General features: G+C 50.1%; 1 protein-coding gene across 7 annotated transcripts in view; it reads left to right on the forward strand.

Annotated features, from left to right (window-relative positions):
• The first annotated feature begins 2,436 nt into the window (after window positions 1-2,436).
• TRAF2 (TNF receptor associated factor 2) overlaps window positions 2,437-23,907 on the forward strand; it is a 49,271-nt gene continuing 27,800 nt past the window's right edge. For 2 of the 7 annotated variants that reach the window (XM_039506121.1, XM_039506122.1), the window contains exons 1-4: window positions 6,671-6,793; window positions 12,644-12,864; window positions 14,801-14,879; window positions 16,715-16,813. In XM_039506121.1, coding sequence (XP_039362055.1) covers window positions 6,746-6,793; window positions 12,644-12,864; window positions 14,801-14,879; window positions 16,715-16,813 — 447 coding nt within the window. In that variant the 5' untranslated portion in view covers window positions 6,671-6,745. Of the gene's footprint in view, window positions 2,501-6,670; window positions 6,794-8,708; window positions 8,813-8,984; window positions 9,009-12,063; window positions 12,087-12,643; window positions 12,865-14,800; window positions 14,880-16,714; window positions 16,814-23,907 lie in introns of those variants that run through there. The other 5 variants (XM_039506120.1, XM_039506124.1, XM_039506123.1 and 2 more) reach the window with 4 other exon arrangements.

Genomic DNA, 23,907 nt, shown 5'->3' on the forward strand with positions numbered 1-23,907 from the left:
CACTGCACAAACCCCCCTCAATTCTGGCCAATCACTCTCCCTGTCATCTATCAGCTCCCTCGGCTGCAGGCCTGCTACCTGCTCCTGTCACCGCTGGGGAGCGGGGAGCAGAATGAACCCTGAGCATTGCAGCTGGGGGCTTGTGGGAGGCCCCAGAATTGCTTGGCCCAGTCCTACAAGAAGCAGCTTTTCTTGACAAGCTCCAGAGTAGCACACAGTCCCCTTTGGATGCTGAAGGAGCCAGGGTGTGTGTATGTGACTCCCGCTCTGGACTAAGCCCCAGTGTGGGGACCAGCAGCACCCTGCCAGGGCTTGCCAGGGGCCAGTTCAATCCTTAGTGTGTAGGTTATAGCTGCCTCAGGGACTGCCACAACTTGCACTCTAGCTGCAACATCACCCCCCCCACACACACACACACACACCCTTCCATTGAGCCAATCTAACATCTCAGAATAGCTGTGGCATAGATCCCCTGCACTGGTGGCTCCCATGAGGGCAGTGGTGTAGACCTGCCTATGCCAGCTCTGTGCCTGCTGGGGACTCTCCTGAACTCCCTGGGAAGAGGGCAGTCTGACTACTTCACACCCTGCCAGTGCAAAGAGCACTGACGACCTCAGCCCTGTGGCACTGAGACATGGCATTCTTGGGGGTGGGGACATAAGAACATAAGAACGGCCATACTGGGTCAGACCAAAGGTCCATCCAGCCCAGTATCCTGTCTACCGACAGTGACCAATGCCAGGTGTCCCAGAGGGAGTGAACCTAACAGGTAATGATCGAGTGATCTTTCTCCTGCCATCCATCTCCACCCTCTGACAAACAGAGGCTAGGGACACCATTCCTTACCCATCCTGGCTAATAGTCATTAATGGACTTAACCTCCATGAATTTATCTAGTTCTCTTTTAAACGCTGTTATAGTCCTAGCCTTCACAACCTCCTCAGGCAAGGAGTTCCACAGGTTGACTGTGCGCTGCATGAAGAAGAACTTTCTTTTATTTGTTTTTCATAGACTCATAGAATACCAGGATTGGAAGGGACCTCAGGAGGTATCTAGTCCAACCCCCTGCTCAAAGCAGGACCAATCGCCAGACACATTTTTACCCCAGTTCCCTAAATGGCCCCCTCAAGGATTGAACTCTCAATCCTGGGTTTAGCAGGCCAATGCTATCCCTCCCCCCACAACCTGCTGCCCATTAATTTCATTTGGTGGCCCCTAGTTCTTATATTATGGGAAGAAGTAAATAACTTTTCTTTATTCACTTTCTCCACATCACTCATGATTTTATATACCTCTATCATAACCCCCTTTAGTCTCCTCTTTTCCAAGCTGAAAAGTCTTAGCCTCTTTAATTTCTCCTCATATGGGACCAATTCCAAACCCCTAATCATTTTTGTTGCCCTTCTCTGAACCTTTTCTAATGCCAGTATATCTTTTTTGAGCTGAGGAGACCACACCAGTAAGCAGTATTCGAGATGTGGGCGTACCATGGATTTATATAAGGGCAATAAGATATTCTCCGTCTTATTCTCTATCTCTTTTTGAATGATTCCTAACATCCTGTTTGCTTTTTTGACTGCCGCTGCACACTGCATGGACGTCTTCAGAGAACTATCCACAATGACTCCAAGATCTCTTTCCTGATTAGTTGTAGCTAAATTAGCCCCCATCTAATTGGGGTTATTTTTCTCAATGTGCATTACTTTACATTTATCCACATTAAATTTAATTTGTGATTTTGTTGCCCAATCACTTAGAACTTTTTGAAGTTCTTCATAGTCTGCTTTGGTCTGAACTATCTTGAGAGTTTAGCATCATCTGCAAACTTTGCCACTTCACTGTTTACCCCTTTCTCCACATCATTTATGAATAAGTTGAATAGGATTGGTCCTAGGACTGACCCTTGGGAAACACCACTAGTTACCCCTCTCCATTCTGAGAATTTACCATTAATTCCTACCCTTTGTTCCCTGTCTTTTAACCAGTTCTCAATCCATGAAAGGATTTTCCCTCTTATCCCGTGACAGCTTAAGTTACGTAAGAGCCTTTGGTGAGGGACCTTGTCAAAGGCTTTCTGGAAATCTAAGTACACTATGACACAATGAAGAGATCCAAGAGCCCCTTGCACTGCCCCAAAAGGACTTGGATTTGCTAAGCTGTATCAAATAATCTCTATGGGGTGGTTAGGGAGGTGGAATAGAATGATTTGCTTTGAAATGTACGCCTGTCTTTGTAAAAGTCACAGGTCTTTTGGCCTGACCTTTAGCAAAGCCAAGTTCCCCCTGTGAAAGCACCTCTGGGTGGCTATTGCTGGCCTGGAACTTCACACGCGGTTTTGGTTTTCAATTCCCTTCTCCTCAGTTCTTATTAAAACAAAGCCAGCCCCCTTCTGACTCTCCTCTAGGCATGCGTCTCACTTCCACTTTCTGTTCTAAGCAACCACCGCCCAGCCAAGAGCTGATTCTCAGAGCTGGAATGAGCTATGTCACTCTTTTCAAAGGTAAGGGAGCTCTGCTGCTTTGTTTAAGGCAATCAAGTGTGTTAAAGAGTCTTTGAAGGCCAGTCCTCATCCTGGTGTTTAGCCCACATGCCTCAGAGTGGTCTGCAGGTGTCCTGTGTGGCATGGAGAAGATGTGCATTGCCTAGAGTTCTTAGCGGGGAGCCTCGACGAGTGGTGGATAGATTGTCTTATGCGGAGTGAAATTCATCATGTGCCCAGTCATCAGGCACAGCACGGGCTGCAGCATTATTGATGCAATACAGATGCCTACACAGATAGCCTGGACAGAAGCTAAACTGCCCTGCTAATCAACTTGACCTCTAAAGACCCCTCAGGGGGGTGAGTACTTTCCGGAGCCCGTGCAGTCTGTGGCCCCCTCAGCTGAGGCTGCCAACAGGGGCCAGTTGATGGTGGGCATGAACCCCACCTTTGGGTAGGCTAGCCCCTCCCCTCATGGCCGGTGGAGCCCTGGCCCGGCCAGCCCTGCCCCATCTCCGGGCTGCTGCCTGGACCTGTGTCTCTGCTGGCTTCAGGGGAGAGGGGGAGGGTGGCAAGACCTCAGGGCAGATCATGGGTGGGGCAATGGCCTGGGTTAGGGGAGGCTTAGCCTGCCTTGGCCTTTGATACCTGCCGCCCATGGTGGCGGGTTGTGTGGTGCAGGCACCAACTGTCCACTGAGGACTGGACCGAGACCAGCAACTCATTTGACAGGAGTCACTGATTTTGAGCCACTGCCACACTGGGCTGGATTTGACCTGGGAACCTTGGGCTGAAAGGCTTGGACTGAGGTTTTCTAGCAGTCTGAATTCATTTGAAAAGTCTGTTGTTTTGAAGGATTACACATATGTACTGTAGGGGTGACATCCTGGCTCCGTTGAAGTCCATGGGGTCAGGATTTTGCCCTAGGGGATTATAGAATGAGCCTGATCCAAAGTCTGTGTGTCTCCATTGCCTTCAATGGGTTTTCAATAGGGGCCATGCTGTTCTCAAGCACAGAGTAAACGCGGTGGGCTCTGCAGGGTGGAGGTATAGAATCATAGAATCTCAGGGTTGGAAGGGACCTCAGGAGGTATCTAGTCCAACCCCCTGCTCAAAGCAGGACCAAACCCAGCCAGATAGTATGTTTAGTGATTACAGCACAGGACTGGGGGACACACGATGTAAGTTATACTCCCAGCTCTGCTGTTGACTCTGTGCTAGTGGGTACCTCGGTTTCTGTAAGATCACAAGCTGTTGGGAAGTACTTTAATTTCTGTACCTTGGTAAGGTGTTGGGATCCCACAGTGATGAGGTTGGGATGAATGGAAGTAGTAGTACCCAGGTGTTCTTTTGAGTCTGGCTATCTCAGATAACAGCATTTCATTCCCCAAGGGAATTGAGAAATGAAACCTCAGCACTCACTTTCATTCTGTCTAGCAAGGGGTTTCTCTTTTGAATGATGCTGGGAAGAGCTGTGGCTGCTTCAGCTGCCCCAAGCCAGGCAAAGTGGTGTTTTGCATGAGGTGTCTGATTCCGGAAAGTGCAGGGAGTGGAATTTCTGTGATTCTTTATTAACTTGAAGCAAGGGGGTGGAGAGTGGGGGGGAAGCTATGACAGCAGGGGCTTTTGAAAAGCTTTATTAATTATTAATGTCTTAGTATTGTCTACTTGTGTGGCACAATGGATGTGCCTGGCATTTACAGCTCAGCAAAATGACAGGAGCCAGCCCCGAGGAGCTTACAAACTCTGTGTGTGGGGAGAGGGGGCTCGTCTCTGGATGTGTGCGGGAAGTGGTGGACTCTGCAGACTGCACACAGCTCTCCCCTCTCCTCCATTCTTAGGTTCAGAGAGTTTAAGGCCAGAAGGGACTAACAGATCATCTAGTCCAGTGGTTCTCATACTTTTGTACTGGTGACCCCTCTCACATAGAGAGCCTCTGAGTGCGACCCCCCTAATACATTAAAAAGTTTTTTATATATTTAACACCATTATAAATCCGGGAGGCAAAGTGCGGGTTGGGGTGGAGGCTGACAGCTCGTGACCCACCCATGTAATAACCTTGTGACCCCCTCAGGACTCCCGACCAGTTTGAGAACCCCTGATCTAGTCTGACCTCCTATTTAACACAAGGCATTCAATTTCACCCAGTGAAATTTAGCCCATGGAAGCAGGCAGCATGGAGGGCCCTCTATGAGGCTGGTGATCTGTGAGTGGGAGGCAGCAGGTTAGAAGCGGGATTTAGATCATCCTCTTAAGAACCCACTAGTTGTTCTGAGGAAGGAGGAGTAGAGAACGTGGTTCCTGGGAGCTCTGGGGAGAGAACTATGATCTGCATCCAAGATAGCCTTAACACAGGGATGGATAAACATGAGGTGCAGGTGGATTGTGTTGTGTTGTGGGCCTGGGGGGAGTGGGCAGGGTGCCATGAAGGGTTAGGGGTAGGCAGGGTGCCGCTCAGGAGGTGACACAGGCATGGGTCCAGGGGAGCTGGGGGGGTCACAGGCAAAGGACCTGGGGGGGCAGGGTGCCATGGGCATGAGGGGATGGGTCAGAGGGTGACCCAGGGCCAGGGAGGGCAGGTTGCCGTGGTCTGGGGGTGTCACAGGCACAGGTCTGGGATGTGGGGGGTGACCTAGACACAGGGCAGGGTGCTGTGGATCAGGGGATGACACAGGCACAAGAGGAGCAGGGTGCTGTGTGTCACAGGTGACACAGGTACAGGGCTATGGGGAGAGGGGGCAGGGTGCTGTGCAGGGGGTGGTGACAGAGGCACGGGGATAGGATGCTGGGGGTTAGGGGTGACCCATGCACAGGGCCAGGGTGAGGGGGTCAGTGTGCCATGGTCTGGGGGAGACCTGGCCCAGGGCCCAGGGGAGGGGAGCAGGGTGCTGTGGATCAGGGGGTGACACAGGCACAGGGCCAGGAGGGTAGGCAGAGTGCTGTGACCCAGGCACGGGGCCGGGGGGACGGGGTGCTATGGTCTGGGGGTGACAGAGGCACAGGGCTGGGGGGGCGGGGTGCTGTGGTCTGGGGGTGACAGAGGCACAGGGATGGCAGGAGGGGGCAGGTTGCTGTGGTCTGGGGTGACCCAGACACAGGGCTGGCGGGGTGGGGTGCTGTGGTCTGGGTGTGACAGAAGCACGGGGCCGGGGGAGGTTGCTGTAGGTCAGGTGACCCAGCCACAGGGCCAGGGGCGGGTTTCTGTGGGGCGGGGTGCTGTGGTCATGGGGTGACAGAGGCATGGGGTGGGGTGCTGTGGTCTGGGGTGACAGAGGCTCGGGATGGCGGGAAGGGGCGGGGTGCTGGGGTGACCCAGCCGGGGCCGGGTGCTGTGGTCTGGGGGTGACAGACACAGGGCTGGGCGGGCGGGTGCTGTGGTCATGGGGTGACTCAGACACAGGGCTGGCCGGGAGGCGGGTGCTGTGGTCATGGGGTGACAGAGGCATGGGGCTGGGGAGGGTGGGGTGCTGTGGTCTGGGGTGACAGAGGCACGGGGCCGGGGGAGCAGGGTGCTGTGGTCTGGGGGTGACAGAGGCACGGGGCCGGGGGAGCAGGGTGCTGTGGGCTGGGGGTGAGAGAGGCTCGGGGATGGTGGGCGGGGGCAGGATGCTGGGGGTGACCCAGCTGGGGCAGGTTTCTGTGGGGGCAGAGTGCTGTGGTCTGGGGTGACCCAGGCATGGGGCCGGGAGCTATGGTCGTGGGGTGACAGAGGCATGGGGCTGGGGGGCAGGGTGCTGTGGTCTGGGGGTGAGAGAGGCTCGGAGATGGCGGGAGGGGCGGGGTGCTGGGGTGACCCAGCCGGGGGCAGGTTTCTGTGGGGGCGGGGTGCTGTGGTTGTGGGGTGACCCAGACACAGGGCCGGGGGCTGTGGTCTAGGGGTGACAGAGGCCTGGGGATGGCAGGAGGGGGCGGGGTGCTGGGGGTGACCCAGCCGGGGTGCCAGCGTGCTGTGGTCTGGGGTGACAGAGGCACGGGGCCGGGGCAGGTTTCTGGGGGCAGGGTGCTGTGGTCTGGGGTGACAGAGGCTTGGGGATGGCGGGAGGGGGTGGGGTGCTGGGGTGACCCAGCCGGGGGCGGGGTGCTCTGGGCTGGGGGTGACAGAGGCTCGGGGCTCCGTGGGGGAGGTGGCAGCTGCCGCGCGTCACACAACCCGCCCCTCAACCGCCACCAACTGGCGCTTCTGGCACCGGCACCGAGCGGAGGCGGAGGCGGGGCTTATCCACCGGGGAGGGGCGTGGCCTGGAACGTGTCCGGTGGGCGTGGCTTATGGGGGTGCTTCCGGTGTGGCTGGCGGGGAGCGGAGCGCGGCTGCCGGTAAGTGGGGCAGCCCCCCCCCCCCGCGTGCCTGGCCGTGTCTGCCCGGGGCGGGGTGTAGGCCCGGGGGAGCCTGGCCCAGGGCCGGGCGGGCGCGCGCAGGGGCTGCGGGGGCTGGGCCCGCGGCGGCGCGTGGCAGCTGCCGGGCGGCGGGGCCCGGCCCGGCCCGGCCCGGTCCCGTCCCGCTGGAGGCTGGGCTCGGTCCGTGCGCGTGCGGGGCCCCGGGCTGGCCGCCGAGTGCGGGGGGCAGCGGGGAGAGCCCCGCCCGCGGCCCGGGGCCAGTGCCGTTGGCGGGAGGAAGCGGGGACGGGAAGTGCTGTCGGGGAAATTCCAGGCTGGCAGCCCGGGCGCTGGCGCGTTGGGAAACCCCTTCGCCGCCGGGCTGCTGGGCCCTGTGCGTGTCCGTGAGCGGGGCGCCTGGAGCCCGCGGGAACAGCGGCCTCTGCTCGGGGACCGGGACCGGGTCCGGTTCCAGGGGGCTTGTGCTCAGACGGGCTGGAGTCAGGGGTCGCGCTTGATAAGCTGCGCCCCGTTCCGGGTGCTGTCTCTGTAACGGGCGATCCCCCAATGCTACAGGGCAGTTTAACCTGTACAGGCCAACCAGCGATAAACCACCCCATTAGCTATTGGCAGGAGGCGCAGTAATGTGGCCTCGGCAACGAACATCCTAAGAAGTGGGCTGCAGCTCACGAAAGCTCATGCTAAAATAAATGTGTTAGTCTTTAAGGTGCCACAAGTACTCCTGTTTTTTTTGCGGATACAGACTAACACGGCTGCTACTCTGAAAACTGATACTTGGCCATTTCTGAACCCTTTGGCATGATTCACACTTGCCTCACATCCTACTAACATTGCCCGAAATGCTGGGAAATACGACTGCGGGCAGTACAGGGAACTGTACTTGTCAAAAAGGTGGGCCACGCAGTCCCTGACAACCTTTACACTTAGTGGGTGAATGTCAGCCTAGTTCCCAGCAGATAGGAGGAGATGGTCTTGCAAAAACCTTCCTGAGACACATTAACTGACACTGGGTTGGCACTCTCATTAGAATGGCCATGGGTTAAATTGTGTCAGTGATTAAACACAATGATCAGGATTCTGAACTGCTGTCCTGTGGGGATTCAGCCTTCAGAGTTTTCAAGTATGAAATTCACCTGAAAATTATAAAAGGAGGAAAACAGTTACAATAATCAGTTTCTGTATGGATTTTAGAGTCCATATTCTCGCATTACTATTGTTCAGCCACTGTAGGCACATGAATATGTTGGTGTAATAGGGCTACACTCTTATTAATGAGAGAAATTGCAGTGCCACAGACCTATACACTCACTCCCTCACTTGCCAGCCCCACTAATTTTTTTTGTTTTCTATGCAGCTGTTGTATAATCTACACCCTGCTCAGTGGTTTGAGCATTGGCCTGCTAAACCCAGGGTTGTGAGTTCAATCCTTGAGGGTGCCATTTAGGGATTTAGTTGGGGATTGGTCCTGCTTTGAGCAGGGGGTTGGACTAGATGACCTCCTGAGGTCCCTTCCAACCCTGATATTCTATGGTGCTTTTAGCAGAAATAACATTTTTGTGAGTTACTCTGTCCATAAAGGGCACTACGTTTATATTATAATTAAACTAGACCTGAACACTAAAGTGTGTGTGTTTCAGAGTTTCAGTCCTTGTCTTCAGAGCTCTTCATGGGATTGACCCAAGGTACCTGAGGGATCACCTTGGTCTCTGAGACTATGGTCTTCCATTCTAGCTATATTCCGCTGAAAGAATGGAAATGGTTAATAATGCAGCTGTCAACCAGCAGAGAGAGACTCAAGTGTAAGACTCAGTTTTCTCGGTAATTGGTCCATGATTGTGGGAACTTGCTCTTAGAAGAGTTAGAATTAATGCACCTCTTTCAATCTTCTGATCAGAATGTAAAACCTGCTTTGCTGATCTAGTCTTTCCATGATGATAACTGAGGGGTGTGGAAGAAAGATCTGGCTACTGTAGTGATGAGCGCAGTGCAAATGTTTAGGTAGGCATAATATGAATAAAGGATAAAATGTACAGGTCCATTTATTTACAGTTACAGTGCCCCTGTACTTATTTAACCGAACACATGAGAACACATTCACCCACCAGCTCTTTAAGCTTGCCTTGTGACCTTTTGATGACCACAGGCAATGAGAACCTTGGATTCAGATCTCCGCTGATATGGAAAGTGCAGCATGGTATGCTCTCTAGGTCAGGGATGGGTAACTTTAAGGTAGTAGAAGGCCACAAAATCCACTAAAATCCTTTGGCTAGCAGGGGTGTGTGATGTGGCGGAAAATAGGGTCCTGCCCTGAGTGGTTGCAGGGAGGGGGAAATCTGGTCCTGGTGCAGGGCTGGAGAAAGAGCCAGTTCTGTGCTCACCCCACAGCAACAGCTCCTGTCCCATGGAGTTGGCTCTTGCTGCAGCATCATGTGTGCGCGGATTTATGCGCAGGAAGGACCTGTCCCTTGCAAAGCCCTGTGTCTTTCCTGACCGTTACAATGATCTAGCAGGCCAGATTTGTCTTTTGGGCCACCAGTTGCCTATCCCTCCTCCGGTCACTGGTAGAGCTACACAGGAAACGGCTGTCAATGAACGGTTTTGAGAATTGAAAAGTTTTCTTTTCTGCATGGGACAAATCCAAAACCTTTTGAAATGTTTCATGGAGAGTCAGCGAGAACTCACCCCAGAGCAGCCTGGTGGTTATGGCACTCTCTTGGGATGTGGGAGACCCAAGGTTCAAGTCTCTGTTCTACCTAGTTTGGAGCAGGGATGTGACTAACCATCAAGCTATTCTGGTTCAGTAGCTTCTGTCTGATCAGAAATTCTGTCCTGGACATGAGACTTTTCAGAAGACAGTTTCATTGGAACTGATCTATTACCACACACAGTTTTGGTTTTGATTGGCATTTTCTGATGAAAAACCATTTTGTAGAAAAGTCCCTGACTACCTCTAATTCCTGGCTAAGCATTCCATTAGAGGGAAGTGCAGACTCAGTAGCACCCTGGATTCATAGACTTGAAGACCAGAAGAACGGATCATTAAGAGAATCTGGTCTGACCTCCTGTGTGACATAGGCCAAAAGATATCACCCAGTAATTCCTGCATCAATCTCATATCTTGTGGTTGAGTCAGAGCTTATTTTTTTCCCTTCATGAAACAGCCAGGGTTTTCACTGAAGGTGAATGTCAAAATTCTTGGCTAAATTAAATGCAGCCAGCAGTGGAGTGGTTTATTGCTCTTATGTCAGACTGACTTCTGAATTGTTCTTAGCTAGTGATTCTGGGTTACGTGGTATTTACATGAACTGCTCCATCACAGCAATGTCTGGCCAATCCAGAAAGCTTTTTAAGTTTGCCTTGCAGGGGGGAAAAAGGCAGCAATACAGAACTAAAAGTGATTGCCAGTTATGCCTCTTCTCCCCAGAAATTCTGGTAGTGACAAGAGCTAGTGTATGTAGGCAGTGGAATTCGCCTTGCTTTTGGTTAGGGTAGTTTTACTGGCAGTAGAGGGAAGGAGACCACTGGTCTGTTAGCCCACTTGGAACAGGGTAATAAATAATGGTCTCCACATCCTATAGAGCAGGGGTTTCAAACTCAAATCACCACGAGGGCCACATGAGGACTAGTACATTGACCCGAGGGCCGCATCACTGACACCTTTTCAAATAAAGGTACAAACACACACCCCCACTGCCCCCACCCCACCCCACCCCACCCCTGCCTCTTCCCACCCCTTCCCCGCCCCTGTTCCAACCCCTTCCCCAAATCCCTGCCCCTGTCCTGCCTCTTCTCCGCCTCCTCCCCATGGCGCATGGCTCCCTGCTCCCTCCTGGAAAGCGCTAAGCTGTTTGGTGGTGGGAAGCGCCTGGAGGTAGGCAGAGGAGTGGGGATGCAGCTCACTGGGGGGCGGCGGGTGAGGGGAGCTTGGCAGCCACAGGAAATAACTGCAGGGGGGTGCGGGGAGCTGTGGGCCGCATCTTTGAGACCCCTGCTATAGAGTGCCATCTACCAGTGGTCCTCAGGGCCCTTTATAAACATTGATAAATTAACCCTCAGGACTTTCCTGTGTCGTAGCTAAGTACTGGTAACTCCATTTGACAGCGGAGGTGTAGAGGGGGATTTATATGTTCAAGATCAGACTTTGAGTCTGTGGCAGAGCCAGGAATATAACCTAGATTAGACTTGCTGATTTCCAGTCATGTATACAAACCTCTAGGTCAAATTGTGGCCATTTGGAACCCTTTACACACTCTTAAGAACATATTGTTCTGAGATCAGTGTGCTTAATTTTTCATACACTGATTCCTCTGCGTTGGGAACATTCTCACTGAAATTTTACCTTTTCTCCAGAGAGACTCTGATTATTCAACTCTTGCTGCAAACATATAATGGAATCTGTGAACCAAGAGCATTTTCACCTGCCGTGATGTCGGCTCTCTTATCAGTGAATATTGGCAATGAGGTTAGGGCATTACCTGCTCAGCTTTACCCTTCTTCTGGCCCTACATAACTGCATGCAATCAGAAGGAGCCCTCCTTTCATTCTATCTCCCCCTTTCTCCCCTCCCACCCACCTCTCATTAACTACATCAGTGCAAAAACTGCTTCCGTCAGTGTAGGAAGCATCTACGCTACAACACTACAGCTGCAGCGCTATACCTGTGTCGGTGTAGTGGCTGTATTGTAAATATGGCCTCAGAATACATCAGATTTAAATGCTAAAAGCATGGAACTCAGTCTAACCCCAGCTTATGGCTTGTTTGGCAGTTTTGATACAAAGATAACATACATGGAGTTAACGCACCTTCCGGTCTAGTCTGTACATGGCAGCATTGGGAGGGAGGTTTTCTGAATCATGCACACAGTAAAAATAAATCATCATACTGCCTTTTATTCCCAGTATATTACTCCTTTCATTAGAATATACCATTTTTGCCTCTTGGTTTTACAGACCTTCAAAGAAACCTGGAACCCTCCGACACCTCAGATTATGTTTGTAAATCTTGGCTCTTGCCTGTTCAGATAGGTTCTCTCTGTGACACAAGTGAGCCACTAGCCTTGTATAGAATCACAGTGAATTTTGACAACTGACAGAAATGGAAGTATGTGACGCTGGATCATGGCTGTGTCACCTGATGTGTAGGAAGTTTTCAGGAGGCTGTTTGTTTATTCTCTTGATCAGTTTGACATTAGGCAAGCTTTCTCCTCTTGGGTCTCTCTTCTTTTGGACTGGAGGCAGCAATTTGTCCAAAGTTTATTTTTCCATAATTAAGGTGAGTGGGGGAACTATGCAAGAATACCCCACCCCATTTCCTTGTTTCAGATTTAACTTTAGAGCCCCTGCCCCTGGAAAATGCCAGAACAAGGAGTAATGGTTTCAAGTTGCAGTAGGGGGAGGTTTAGGTTGGATATTAGGAAAAACTTTTTCACTAGGAGGGTGGTGAAGCATTGGAATGGGTTACCTAGGGAGGTGGTGGAATCTCCTTCCTTAGAGGTTTTTAAGGTCAGGTTTGACAAAGCCCTGGCTGGGATGATTTAGTTGGGGATTGGTCCTGCTTTGAGTAGGGAGTTGGACTAGATGACCTCCTGAAGTCTCTTCCAACCCTGATATTCTATGATTCTATTCTATGATTTAAGACAAAATCTGCCCAGGTGGCTGTTTCAGTGTGTATAAATACAAAAATCAGTGTGTATGATACACTGCAAACCTGTGTTTAGGAATAACAAGTTTAGCTTCCAGGTGATAAATGCAGTTAAGGTAGTGAAAGGTGAACCTTGTCCAACTGAGAACAAGATAATCAAATGGGACAAAACATTTTTCTTTTTTCAGGCTCTTGAGGCACATCTGGGGTTTTTGGTTCACATGGCAGCAACAAACTCCACTCCACCTGGTTCTTTGGATTTAAACCAGCCGGGATTTTCAAAGGAGATACTGGGGACTAAATTGGAGGGCAAATACCTCTGCTCTGAGTGCAAGAATATTCTGAGAAGGCCATTTCAAGCTCAGTGTGGACACCGCTATTGTTCTTACTGCCTGAAGAAACTTATAAGGTAATTTATCTTTCTCCGGTCTGAAACAAAATGATTAGAAGCAAAGGAAAGCAGAAAAAGGAAACACAGCCTTATTTTCAGTGGGTTGTGAGCGAAGGCCATGTTTTATATCTGTTTCTTAATTTCAGCACCTGGTTCTCTTCAGGCCTTAGAGCAGTGGTCTCAAACCTTTTTACACACAAGATCACTTTTTGAATTTAAGATCAAGCCAGGATCTACCCCGCCCCTTCCCCGAGGCGCCCCCGTCGCTCGCTTTCCCCCACCCTCACTCACTTTCACCGGGATGGGGGAGGGGGTGCAGGCTCTGGGAGGGAGTTTGGGTGCAGGGGACATATGGTCAAACTGCACCTAATCTCAGTGTCATTTGTGATTTATAGATCCAAAATCCTTCAGGGATTGTCACAAATCAGTGTAACATTCCCAACTGTGGGGTGTGCATTGGCTGAGCCTCAGGCAGGAGGTTGGGGTGCAGGGGTGAGGGGTGCAAACTCTGGGAGGGAGTTTGGGTGCAGGAAGTGGCTCCAGGCTGGTGCAGGGGAGGGTGAGGGATGTGGGCTCTGGTAGGGAGTTTGGTTCAGGAGAGGGCTCCGGGCTGGGGCAGGGGGTTGGGATGCGGGAGGGGGTGCGAAGGTGTAGGCTCCGGACAGGAAGTGTTACCCAAAGGTGGCTCCCAGCCATCGACACAGTAAGGCTCAGGCCGGCTGCCTGCGTGCCGTGGCCCCACGCTGCTCCCAGAAGCGGCTGGCTGCTGGCATGTCTCTGCGGCCCTGGTTCCCAGCCAATGGGAGCTGCAGAGACACTGCTGGGGGTGGGGGCAGCGCATGGAGCTGCCGCCCCTCTTGCCCCGCTCCCCCCAGGGGCTGCAGGGATGTGCTAGCAGCCAGCCGTTTCTGGGAGCGGCGTGGGGCCAGGGCAGGCAGGCAGCTTGCCTGAGCCCCGCTGCACTGCCTGACTTTTAGTGACCTTGAGATTGCAATCAACTGGCAGAGGCTCCAGGATCAACCAGCTGATCACGATCGACAGGTTGGTGACCACTGCCCTAGAGAGTACGTCTACACAGCATTTTGCCATTCTCGGGAAGGAGCCTCCCAGCCCAGGTCAACCAAGTTGGGCTAGCAAGGCTTGCACTAGTGCTCTACAAATAGTGTGTAGACAGCTCTTAAGTTGTAGCTCAGGCTGGAGCTTGGGCTCTGAAGCTGCTCTCTCCAGGCTTCAGAGCTTGAGCTTCAGTCCCAGCCGTAACTTCAAAGCACTGTCTACACAGCTCTTTTTAGAGCGCTAGCAGAAGCCCCACTAACCCCAGTCTGTTGATCGGGCTGGAAGGCTCCTTCCCGTGGGCTCCAAAATGCTTTGTAGACATACCCAGAGTTTCCTGAGTTTGTTGTGTTCTTCAGGTGGTATGGTCAAGCCGAAACCCAGGAGATTATTGGGTGTGACAAAGACCAGGTGGTCCATCTAGGTTGATCCACTCTTATTGAGTAGTGTTGTAAGTGACTATCGGGGCCGTATAAAGAATTTGCTGCTTGGAGGTCCCTGCTTGGCAATAATGCCACGTGTGAAATGTAAAAATACATTTTATGCTCGCAAAAGAAGTTTCAATTGACCTTTTTAATTTCTCTGTCTTCACTTTTTAGGGCTTGGGGGAAAGTTAAATATAAGAACAGCTAATCATGAAAGGAAGAAAATGAGAATAAAGATCAGTACAAGGAAGAAATAACTAAAATAGAGCAGAAATGTATATCCATTAAAAAGATCAATCAATTAATGCAAAATGTTTGTTAGTAAAGGGTTCCATTTGCTGTCTTAAAAATCTGCTTGTGTAAATAAAGCACCTTTGGCTCTGAAGGATCTCTTGAGAAGCCTCTTGTCACTGAATCACAAATTCAGCATGGATCTTTCTATTTTGTGGCTGATTTTTTTTCCCCACCCCCATTAGCTCTGGGCCTCAGAAGTGTGCAGCCTGTATTCAGGAAGGAATATATGAAGAAGGAGTTTCTATTTTAGAAACAAATACGGTAAGTAAGACCTCTCCAAAGTAGAAAACATCGAAGTCATTCATAAACATTTCCTGTTTTTGTTTAGAGTGAGAGGTACCTAAGAATGATTGAATCGATTATCTAAGAAGTTGTGAATTCAGTATCTCGAGTGTAATGATTAGTGCTGCAATTGATTCCCCAACTTCTAAAATTCAGGACGTCTTACAGCACAGTTTACTTGTTTAAACTCTGCAATAAAGATTTGTCATAGATGCTGTCACACGGTCTGGAGTGGCTCACGACCATGAGTGCCTACCTCAGGGCAGACTATCAAAAACAGGGTACTTACCCCATACTGGTGGTATGCTCTATAATTCGATTTCACCAACCCAGTAACAAATGTAAACTCCTGGATCACTGTAACAGTCTTACTATGGAGTCACACACAGTCCCCTTGGGCACTCCAGTCTGTCTTGCCACCCAGGCAAGCTGGACTTAGTGATAAATGGTCACTTACTTCAGAAATCACAAAATACTCAGGTTGCGACCAGTCACTTACCACAGATCAATTTGTATCTTAGATCTCACACCAAAGACAACTCCTGTAGCCAATCCTGTACTAAAGTAATTACAGGTTTATTAATTAGGAAAAAGAAATAACAGAGAGTTATTTACAGGTTAAAGCAAGGAAGCATATACACACAAATGAGTTACCATCTACGGTACCTAAAGGTGACAGATGTAGTAATCTGTCAATTCAAAATGTCGTTCAGGAGAGGCCAAGGGATGTCTACCTAAGGCTATGTATATACTACAGCTTAGATTGGTATACGTTACGGTGACTAAGCCACCCCCCTGAGCAACGCAAGTTACAACAACCTCTAAGCGCTGGTGTGGACAGCGCTATGCTGGCAGGAGAGCTTCTCCCACCGACACAGCTACTGCCACTTGCAGAGGCTGGAGTAATGAAGTTGATGGGAGAGTTCTCCCGTCGGCTTAGAGCATCTGCATTAGCAGCAGCACAGCTGCACCAATGTAAGCTCTGTAGTGTAGCCATGGCCTTAGTTTGGTGTGAGAGTTCAAACAGCAAAGAAATGAATTGTGACCCTGTTTTATCTTTTACATTTAGGGCATGTCTACATTACCACTTATGTCACTCAGGGGTGTGAAAAAAAACACCCTTCTGAGCAACATAAGTTTCACTGGCATCTGTGTCCCTGGGAGAGCTTCTCCCATGGACATAACTGCTGCCACTCATGGAGGTGGTTTTATGATGTCAACGGGAGAGCTCTCTCCATTGGTACAGCTGTGCTGCTGTAAACTCGCTAGTATAGACACAGCCTTAGCTTTCCAGTCCATGAGACAAGCTTGCTTGTGATAGGGTTGTTCACCAATCCTATGCATTGTGATGTTCCTTAATGGCCCGTGTAATCTTGATAGGCCTCTTTAATGGGTGGGGGGCATGATTCCTGTGTCTGGATTCCCAAGTTCAGAACAAACATTTTCAAAATTTTGAAGCAAAATGTACGTATTTCCTTGTAGTCTGGAATACGGACATTACATATGAGATTAAGACATGCGGCAATTTACAAGCATTTCATAGAGGCTAAACACTAAATACATTCGTATAATACTAATACCTGTTTTGAACAACACTAACATACAGGTGAGCTGGTTTGGTTTCCAGCTATGCGTTCTTAGCTAATTCCTACAGCCTTGGCTGGAGCTGCTTTACCAGAGTCACAGATGCATCTCTAAAGGTATCGTGGGACAACAAGTTTGGGGAGACTGTTTCTTAGCGGTGGCCTGTGAAGAATCTGGAGACTAGAATCTGCAATCCCAGAGTAACATATCTTTGCTTCTTTCCATTTGAGGCTTTCCCAGATAACGCAGCTCGTCGAGAGGTGGAAAGTCTGCCGGCTGTCTGTATTAACGATGGCTGCCCATGGAAAGGGACTATTAAAGAATATGAGGTAAAGACAAGAGTCTCTCCGTTTCTCCTTCGTTTTGCATGTGAGTGGTGATGGACAAGGCACTGGGAATTAAATGAGTTCCTGCTGGCATTAGCTTTCAGCATCTGAGCTTTCAGCTGCACTAACTCAATCCTAGATAAACTCTGGCCTCCTGGAACTTTCAGAGCTTTCCAGTCTAACCTAGGTGGTTGTGTATCCTAGTGAAGGTGTAGACTGACTGGAGAAGTTTTCAAATACTTCGTATGATCCCTCAAACCAACCACTTTTTCCTTCTATGACCTCCAAAATCACCTACTTTTACTTCCAAGACACACCATAGCCCGGAATCCTCCTTGCTGCATCAGCCCAGAATAACTCCTAAAAAACCCTATAATCCTAGAGATATTGGGCTGGAAGGGATCTCCAGTGGCCATCTAGGTGAGCCACCTGTGCTGAGGCTGGCCCACGTAAACCTAGACAATGGCTGCCAGGTGTTTGTCCCACCTGTTCTTAAAAATCTTCAGTGATGGGGATTCCACAATCTCCCTTGGAAGCTTATTCCCAGAGTTTAACTCTCCTGAGTTAGCAGGTTTTTCCTAATATCTAACCTAAATCTCCCTTGTTTCAAACTATGCTGATTCCTTCTAGTCCTACCCTTGGTGGACACGGAGAACTGTCCTCTTTATAACAGACCTTAACATATTTGGAAACTGTTAGCAGGTCCCCCCCTCGGTCTCCATTTCTCAAGACTAAATATACCTAGGTTTTTGAAGCTTTCCTCAGAGGGCAGGTTTTCTAAACCCTTTATCATTTGTGTGGTGTCTGGATTCTCTCCACTTTGTCTCTGCCATATATTATGGCCAGAATAGGCATTTACCTTCAGGCCTGAATAAATTGATTTGTTTTGGGGATGTTGGCGTGGATATAGTTCTTGTCCTGCCCACTGCTCTTTTGTGTTCAGGGCCTATAGTAATTGAGAAGGTGAGGCCATCCCCCAACACACAGGAGGCCTGGTCAAGAGGTCCACAGAGTCATGGATTCACTGGGTATGCCCCCAAATAACCTCTTCCATCAGCTTGCTGGACAAAATGGCCTCTGCGCTCCCTCTTCCCCTTAGCATCAGAACAGCACCAATTCTGTGTTCAATGCCATTTGCAGTTTTTATGGCCCAGTGAATGGGACCATTAGCACATATACATACATATGGTACCGATCTCATTGGAAAGATACATTCCCATTGAAAATTTCATGAATGGCACATTTCCCAGCACTCTGCAGCGAATAGAGACTACGAAGTAATTTGCATTGTAAGGATTCATTTGCAGTCAGATGAGTTAGGAACCACTTACAAAAAATAAATATAAAAGAAAACTTGGTCTGCTGAGAAATGTTTACAACCCTCTGGAAACACTGGAATCATAGCCCGGACTGTGAGAACCCCTGAGTGAAGGGACTGAGATAAGAGCAGTTGGTGACTCCTGAGGAGTTGGGGTGAGGAAGTGATGTTTTATTCCTGACAAAGCATTTAAGATCAATCTGTGTAGTGTGACATCTTGATTCTATTAGCAATGCCATTATGGGGAGGCAGGAAGAACTATGCTTACTTCTGATTTTGTCTCAGTCCTCTGGTTTGCCTTTTGTGGCCACTAGTAGAGAACTTCATCTGCACTTTGGCCAATGCTTTAATACTTCTAGGCTTGGATTTCAGCCTAGAAATTTAGTGGGAGTTGGGTGCTGAGCTCCCTTAGACTGCTGTGAAAATCTCACCCCTAGATCCATGAGAGTCATGGTGTATTTATGCAATTGACTGAAATAAATGTTAAATTCAAGCTCTAACCCTAGTGCTTGTTGGTAGTGTTTCTTATTTATAGGGAGGAGATTAGAGATGGCAGCTTCAGGATACCAGTGTGTTTACTGAGGATTCAGATTAGCATTGTTGATGCCTGTAGATTGCTGGGTTCCGAGTTCAGTTCTGTGCTGTATGACTGGCAGCTGTTGGCATGAAGTTTTGTGCCCCAATTTAACGTGGGACCAAATTCAACTGTGGCATAAGTGAGCCCAGCTCAATTAAGGCAAATGGAGCTATGCCTGGCAGCAAGGTCTTCAGCCCCCTCACTTTAAACAGCTACTGACTAGTTTGGAAATATGTTTGAGACTGTTTGAGAACTAATTCCATTGGATTTCCAAAAAAGGGCATGAGGGCAGTTCCTGCAGGGCCAAAGAAATGTCCTCTGTAGCCATATGTCAGTGTGATCTTGTAAGATTTCACAAGTTAGACAGGGTTGGACTTGGTCAGTACTTGGACGAGAGACCTCCAAGGAAAAGGTGCCACACGCCATGATGTTGGTGATTCATGAGATAGCATTTTCCCTCGCCAGTCAGTGCTGTACCAAAACCTAGCCTGATAAGGAGTATTTGCTGTTGGAAGTAACTTCTTTTGGATAAGACATTAAATTGAAGAGCTGACCTCTGGTTGCCATTTAAAAATTGTATGGCATTCTTGGAAGATTAGGGGTGTTAGCGTAGGTGTCTTGGTTAAATTCCAATTTGAGTACTTATGGTCTACCTTCTTAATTCCTTCTTGCATGTGAAGAGGGATACGAGATTCTCCTGTCCCAAACTATTCTGTAGTATTGCTGTGGACTGTAGATAACTACCCAACTTCACCCCAGAGGTGTCTGCGCTCCAGTAGTGAGAGAAGCTATTCATGGGGAAGGGGGAGGGAGAGCACTTTGGAATCCTTCTGAATGGAATGTGCTGTATGCATGTGAGATATTAGTTGACAAGCACTAGCCTTCTTCTTTCTCTGCTCTTAACAATCAGAAAATACTGAAGATTATTTTGCTAAAATAAAGTCAAGTCCATCGGAGGCAGTCCAGTGGAAGCATCTTGGGCTGCTGCTGGGCAGCTCTGAGCCCGGAACTCTATTCTGAGGGACAAGCAATACTCTTGAGGGAACTCTGCGCCAAAAAATTAAATTATCTGCCAAAAAAATAAAAATTTTGTGCACAATATTTTAAAATTCTTCAACATTTTGAAAATTTTATTTGTCAATACATATATGTGGAGGCTCCAGCATGGCAGTGGGGAGCACGGGTCACTGGCTGCATGCAGGGTGATCTCCCATCTCCAGCACTCTGCTCTCCCTCCCCCCACCGGACAGGAACTCAGCAGTGAGGCTGCACCCGACCCTGACACAGCGCAACGGCCAAGCCTGCCTCAGAAACAACCTAGGCTCTACATCGGGCACACCAGGCGTGGGTGGACAGGCAGTCTCAGCCTAGCAGGATCCAAGTGTAGAGGGGCTTAATGTGGGGGATCCAGGTGTGGGGAAGAGGGTTCTGTGTGGGGCAGTCTGGGTGTGGGCAGCTCAGTGCGGGCTCTGAATGCACAGGGGCTTGTTGGGGGGTACCAGGTGCAGGGGCAATGGGACTCTGCAGGGGGGTCCAGGTGAACGTGGTTGGGGCTTAGCAGGGGGGTCCAGGTGCAAGGGAGGAGGGGCTCGTCAGGGTGAAGGTCTGGGTATAGCTGGTTGGGGCTCAGTGGGGTGGTCCACATGCAGGGAGGGTGGGGCTCGTTGGGGTGGGGGTTTGATGGGCCTGCTTAACAGGGGAGCCCCAACTTCAGCTGCTGCCAAGGGGATGCCGCATGCCAGGCTCCTGCTTCCCCATCCTCTTCTCTTCCTCATCCTATCACCCTGCCCCACCCCCTCCCCATCTCATCCCCCTTCGTTCCCCACTGCTACTTTCCCATACCCCAGCCCCTTTTCCCTGCCCCACCGCGGACCCTCACTGTGGTACAGAAAACAGGATGTCTCCCAGCACACAGAAGGCGAGCACAACTGGCACTAGGACTCAGGAGGCGGCAACCAGCTGCAAAGTCAGCTGAACCGAGCGGCACCCTCTTTCAGCCAGGCAGCTCTTCACTCGCAGAAACGGGGGCGGGGGAGCAGTGGCATGTGACTCCATGTGCCTCCCATGCCTCACCTCTGTTTGGGGGGCAATGCCTCCTCAAACTACACCATGGGCATCCCCTGCCCTTCCCACCCCCACCTGGCTTCCCGTGGCTTCTCCATCACTTTCTGCAAGGAAGCAAAGAAATCTGCAGGTGGACATGTTTTCTGCATGGCGCAGAGCAAGGATTGTGGGCATGGTAGTAGTGACGGTTGGGTCTGTAGGCAGCTGGAGAGGGATTATGGCAGCTGTAGTAGTTGATTTATCTGATACCTCATATCTCTGCCCCATTGTGGCAAGGTGTTGGATTGAGTGTTACTGAGAGTGAAGGGAAGTGCCCAATAAATATGTCAAAGCTGGGTCACCAGCTTACTACATCCCTGTGTACGTTTCTGGCTAGTACAGACACAGGCATTAGGTGAGCAAGGGTTGCAGAAGGGGGCTGTGGTGTGTCAGCTCTTCTGTAGAGCGTGTCTAAAGCTCTGCTGTGTCATCTGAAAGCAGCAATGTGTGTTGCTGCCTTCAGCAGCAGCAACACTCCCACCATGGAAAGCCCCTTGCTGTGCTATTTCAGACCGAGCATGGAAAGTACCTAAAAGATAATTCACTGTGTATTCATTTTAAAAGCTTGCAGCCACTGGTATCAAGAGAAACTCATTTGGCTACCCTAGGAGACTGTGTCACTGGCATTTTAGTAATTTCACAGGGGTGGGAGAGGAAGAGGACCAGCTTCTGCAGCTGAAAATTTTCAGCCGCTCACCCTTAAAGACCTTCCTCAGCTCTCCAAGTTTTGTTTTCTGTTTAAGCAACCAAAGGTCATGTCTCAAATGCAGCATATTTTTTAACTGCATGTGTGGGCAAAGTTCATGCTGTCTCTTTCAACTCTTCCTATTGGGAAAACTATTAAAATATTCAGCACTGTCACGAGATCTGAATTTTTAAATACAATTTTCTTCTGGCTGTGTTTTGAATACACTGGTAAATGCTTGGAACACGCGAAGAGTTTTTAAAAACAGGTGCTTTACAGAAAGGAGAAAAAAATTACAGATGAGAGATGCAAAGACTGTGAAGTTCGGCAGTTGGAGCATGAGAAATAACCAAGAAAATATACCCTTGTGACTTCCAGGTGCTCCGATATGATGGTGATAGGAGCCAACTATGTACCTAGAATAGGTACAGACTGACCCCTAAGGATCATCTAAGTCCCCAGCTCTTCACACAGCAATAAAATGGCACTTTAAAAATACATGAAATGTCACTTCTCTCCCACCTTGCAGCAGAGTGATGAGGGAAGTGAATGTCCTTCAGCTACAGAGAGACTCTTAATCATCAGCAGGATTTTAAAATAAGTTGATCGGGACATAAGGGCTTGCTTGAATTTAAGCTCCTTCTTGGGGAATATAGGGTGATTTGAAGGCTAGGGAGACCTGAATGGAGCGACAGGATCTGCCCTTCTAATCCTGAGAGCACTATTTAAATAGACTAAATGAGAGGTTGGATTAGTCTGCCAGGTAGTTCTGTGGCTGGCTGGTCTGTTTTCAGATAAAATAGAGGCCAGGAGGGAGAAGACAGTAAATTGGTCTGAAAGAGACTCAATCTTCCTTGTCAGTTGAGTTCAGCTAATAAGTATAGATGAGCTTTCTTGGCTGTTGGGATCATAACCTGTCCTGGTCCAGATTCAGATTGTTTTTTGTTAATACCCTGGACTTTGCATTACTAACAGTTTTGTAGGCCTGGAGCCTTTTGCCAGAGCTCAGCTGAACCTGTGGAAGAGAATAAAAAATCCAACTGAATATCTGTGTGGGTGGCGAAGACGCCCCCCTCCAGAATTTAATTCAATCGGTAGAGGGGAAGCGACCTGGGTTCAGGCTTCAGGATTACTTCTGAGATGATTTAGTTACTGGGATTGGTCCTGCTTTGAGCAGGGGGTGGGACTAGGTACCTCCTGAGGGCCCTTCCAACCCGGATATTCTGTGATTCTTAAGTTTTGTGGCTGGACAGAGTGGTCTTGCTGCTAGAGATATTTCACTGCTGTGGGTGGAGTCTTAGTTTAATGGTCTTTACTTGGAATGTAGTTCAGACCCGCTGGCCCTTGGAATTGCTTCAACTTTTTTTTTTCCTCCTTGGAAATTGATATTAAAGGTTCCACAGCACCGTCCGTGTTTGTTATAGTAAGATATTGCATCTAAAGCTTTGTGGCTGGAGTGCTCTGTGGTGCTGGGCAGGACACCAGGGTTCTGTCTTTGAAATTAGGAAGAAACTTCTGTTGTATTTCCCTGTTGGAAGCTTCTGGTTCCAAGCTGGTTTATAGCATTGGGGCACCATTTTCAGCCAGTTCATAGCTGTATCCCGCTGTCCTCAGTGGAAGTGCTTGTTGCAGCGCTCGGTGCTTGTAGGTAGAGATGGCGTGAGGAAATCCGATTCTGGAGAGAAGCCCTAGTGACTCTAGAGCTGGGGCTGAAATCCACAGACTTCAAGACTGGCCTCCCTTAAAGTCGGAGCGGCAAAGTTTGCATAGCTAATTGCCTAGATGTGGATCGGGGTGGGCAAGCTTTTTGGCCCGAGGGCTACAAAACTGTATGGAGGGCTGGGTAGGGAAGGCTGTGCCCCCCAAACAGCCTGGCCCCTGCTCCCTATCCGCCTCCTCCCACCCCCTCCCACTTCCCGCCCTCTGACTCCCCCCTCACAACCCCCCACCCATCCAACCTGTCCCCTGTCTGCCCCAACCCCTATCGACACCCCCACCCCCTGACAGGCCCCCCAGGACCCACCCCTATCCAATCCCCCCGTTCCCTACCCCCCCGAACCTCTGCCCCATCCAACTGCTCCCTGTCCCCTGACTGCCCCGCAGGACCTCCTGCCCCATATCCAACCCCTTGGCCCCCTTACCACGCCACACCTCCCAGCCGGAGCCAGACACACTGCCCTGCTGCCCTGCACGAGCATGCAACCCCGCCGCCCAGAGCGTTGCCCATGCGGCGGCGTGGCTGTGGGGGAGGGGGGACAACAGGGGAGGGGCCAGAGGGGCTAGCTGCCCAGCCAGGAGCTCAGGGGCCGGGCAGGAGGGTCCCGTGGGCTGGATGTGGCCCGTGGGCTGTAGTTTGCCCACCTCTGATGTAGATTGTTTCCTGTCCAACCTGCTATGTGGGAGGTAAGCTACAG

Source organism: Mauremys reevesii, linkage group 19 (genome assembly GCF_016161935.1).
Source record: "Mauremys reevesii isolate NIE-2019 linkage group 19, ASM1616193v1, whole genome shotgun sequence".
In the NCBI taxonomy this organism is placed as follows: Eukaryota; Metazoa; Chordata; order Testudines; family Geoemydidae; genus Mauremys; species Mauremys reevesii.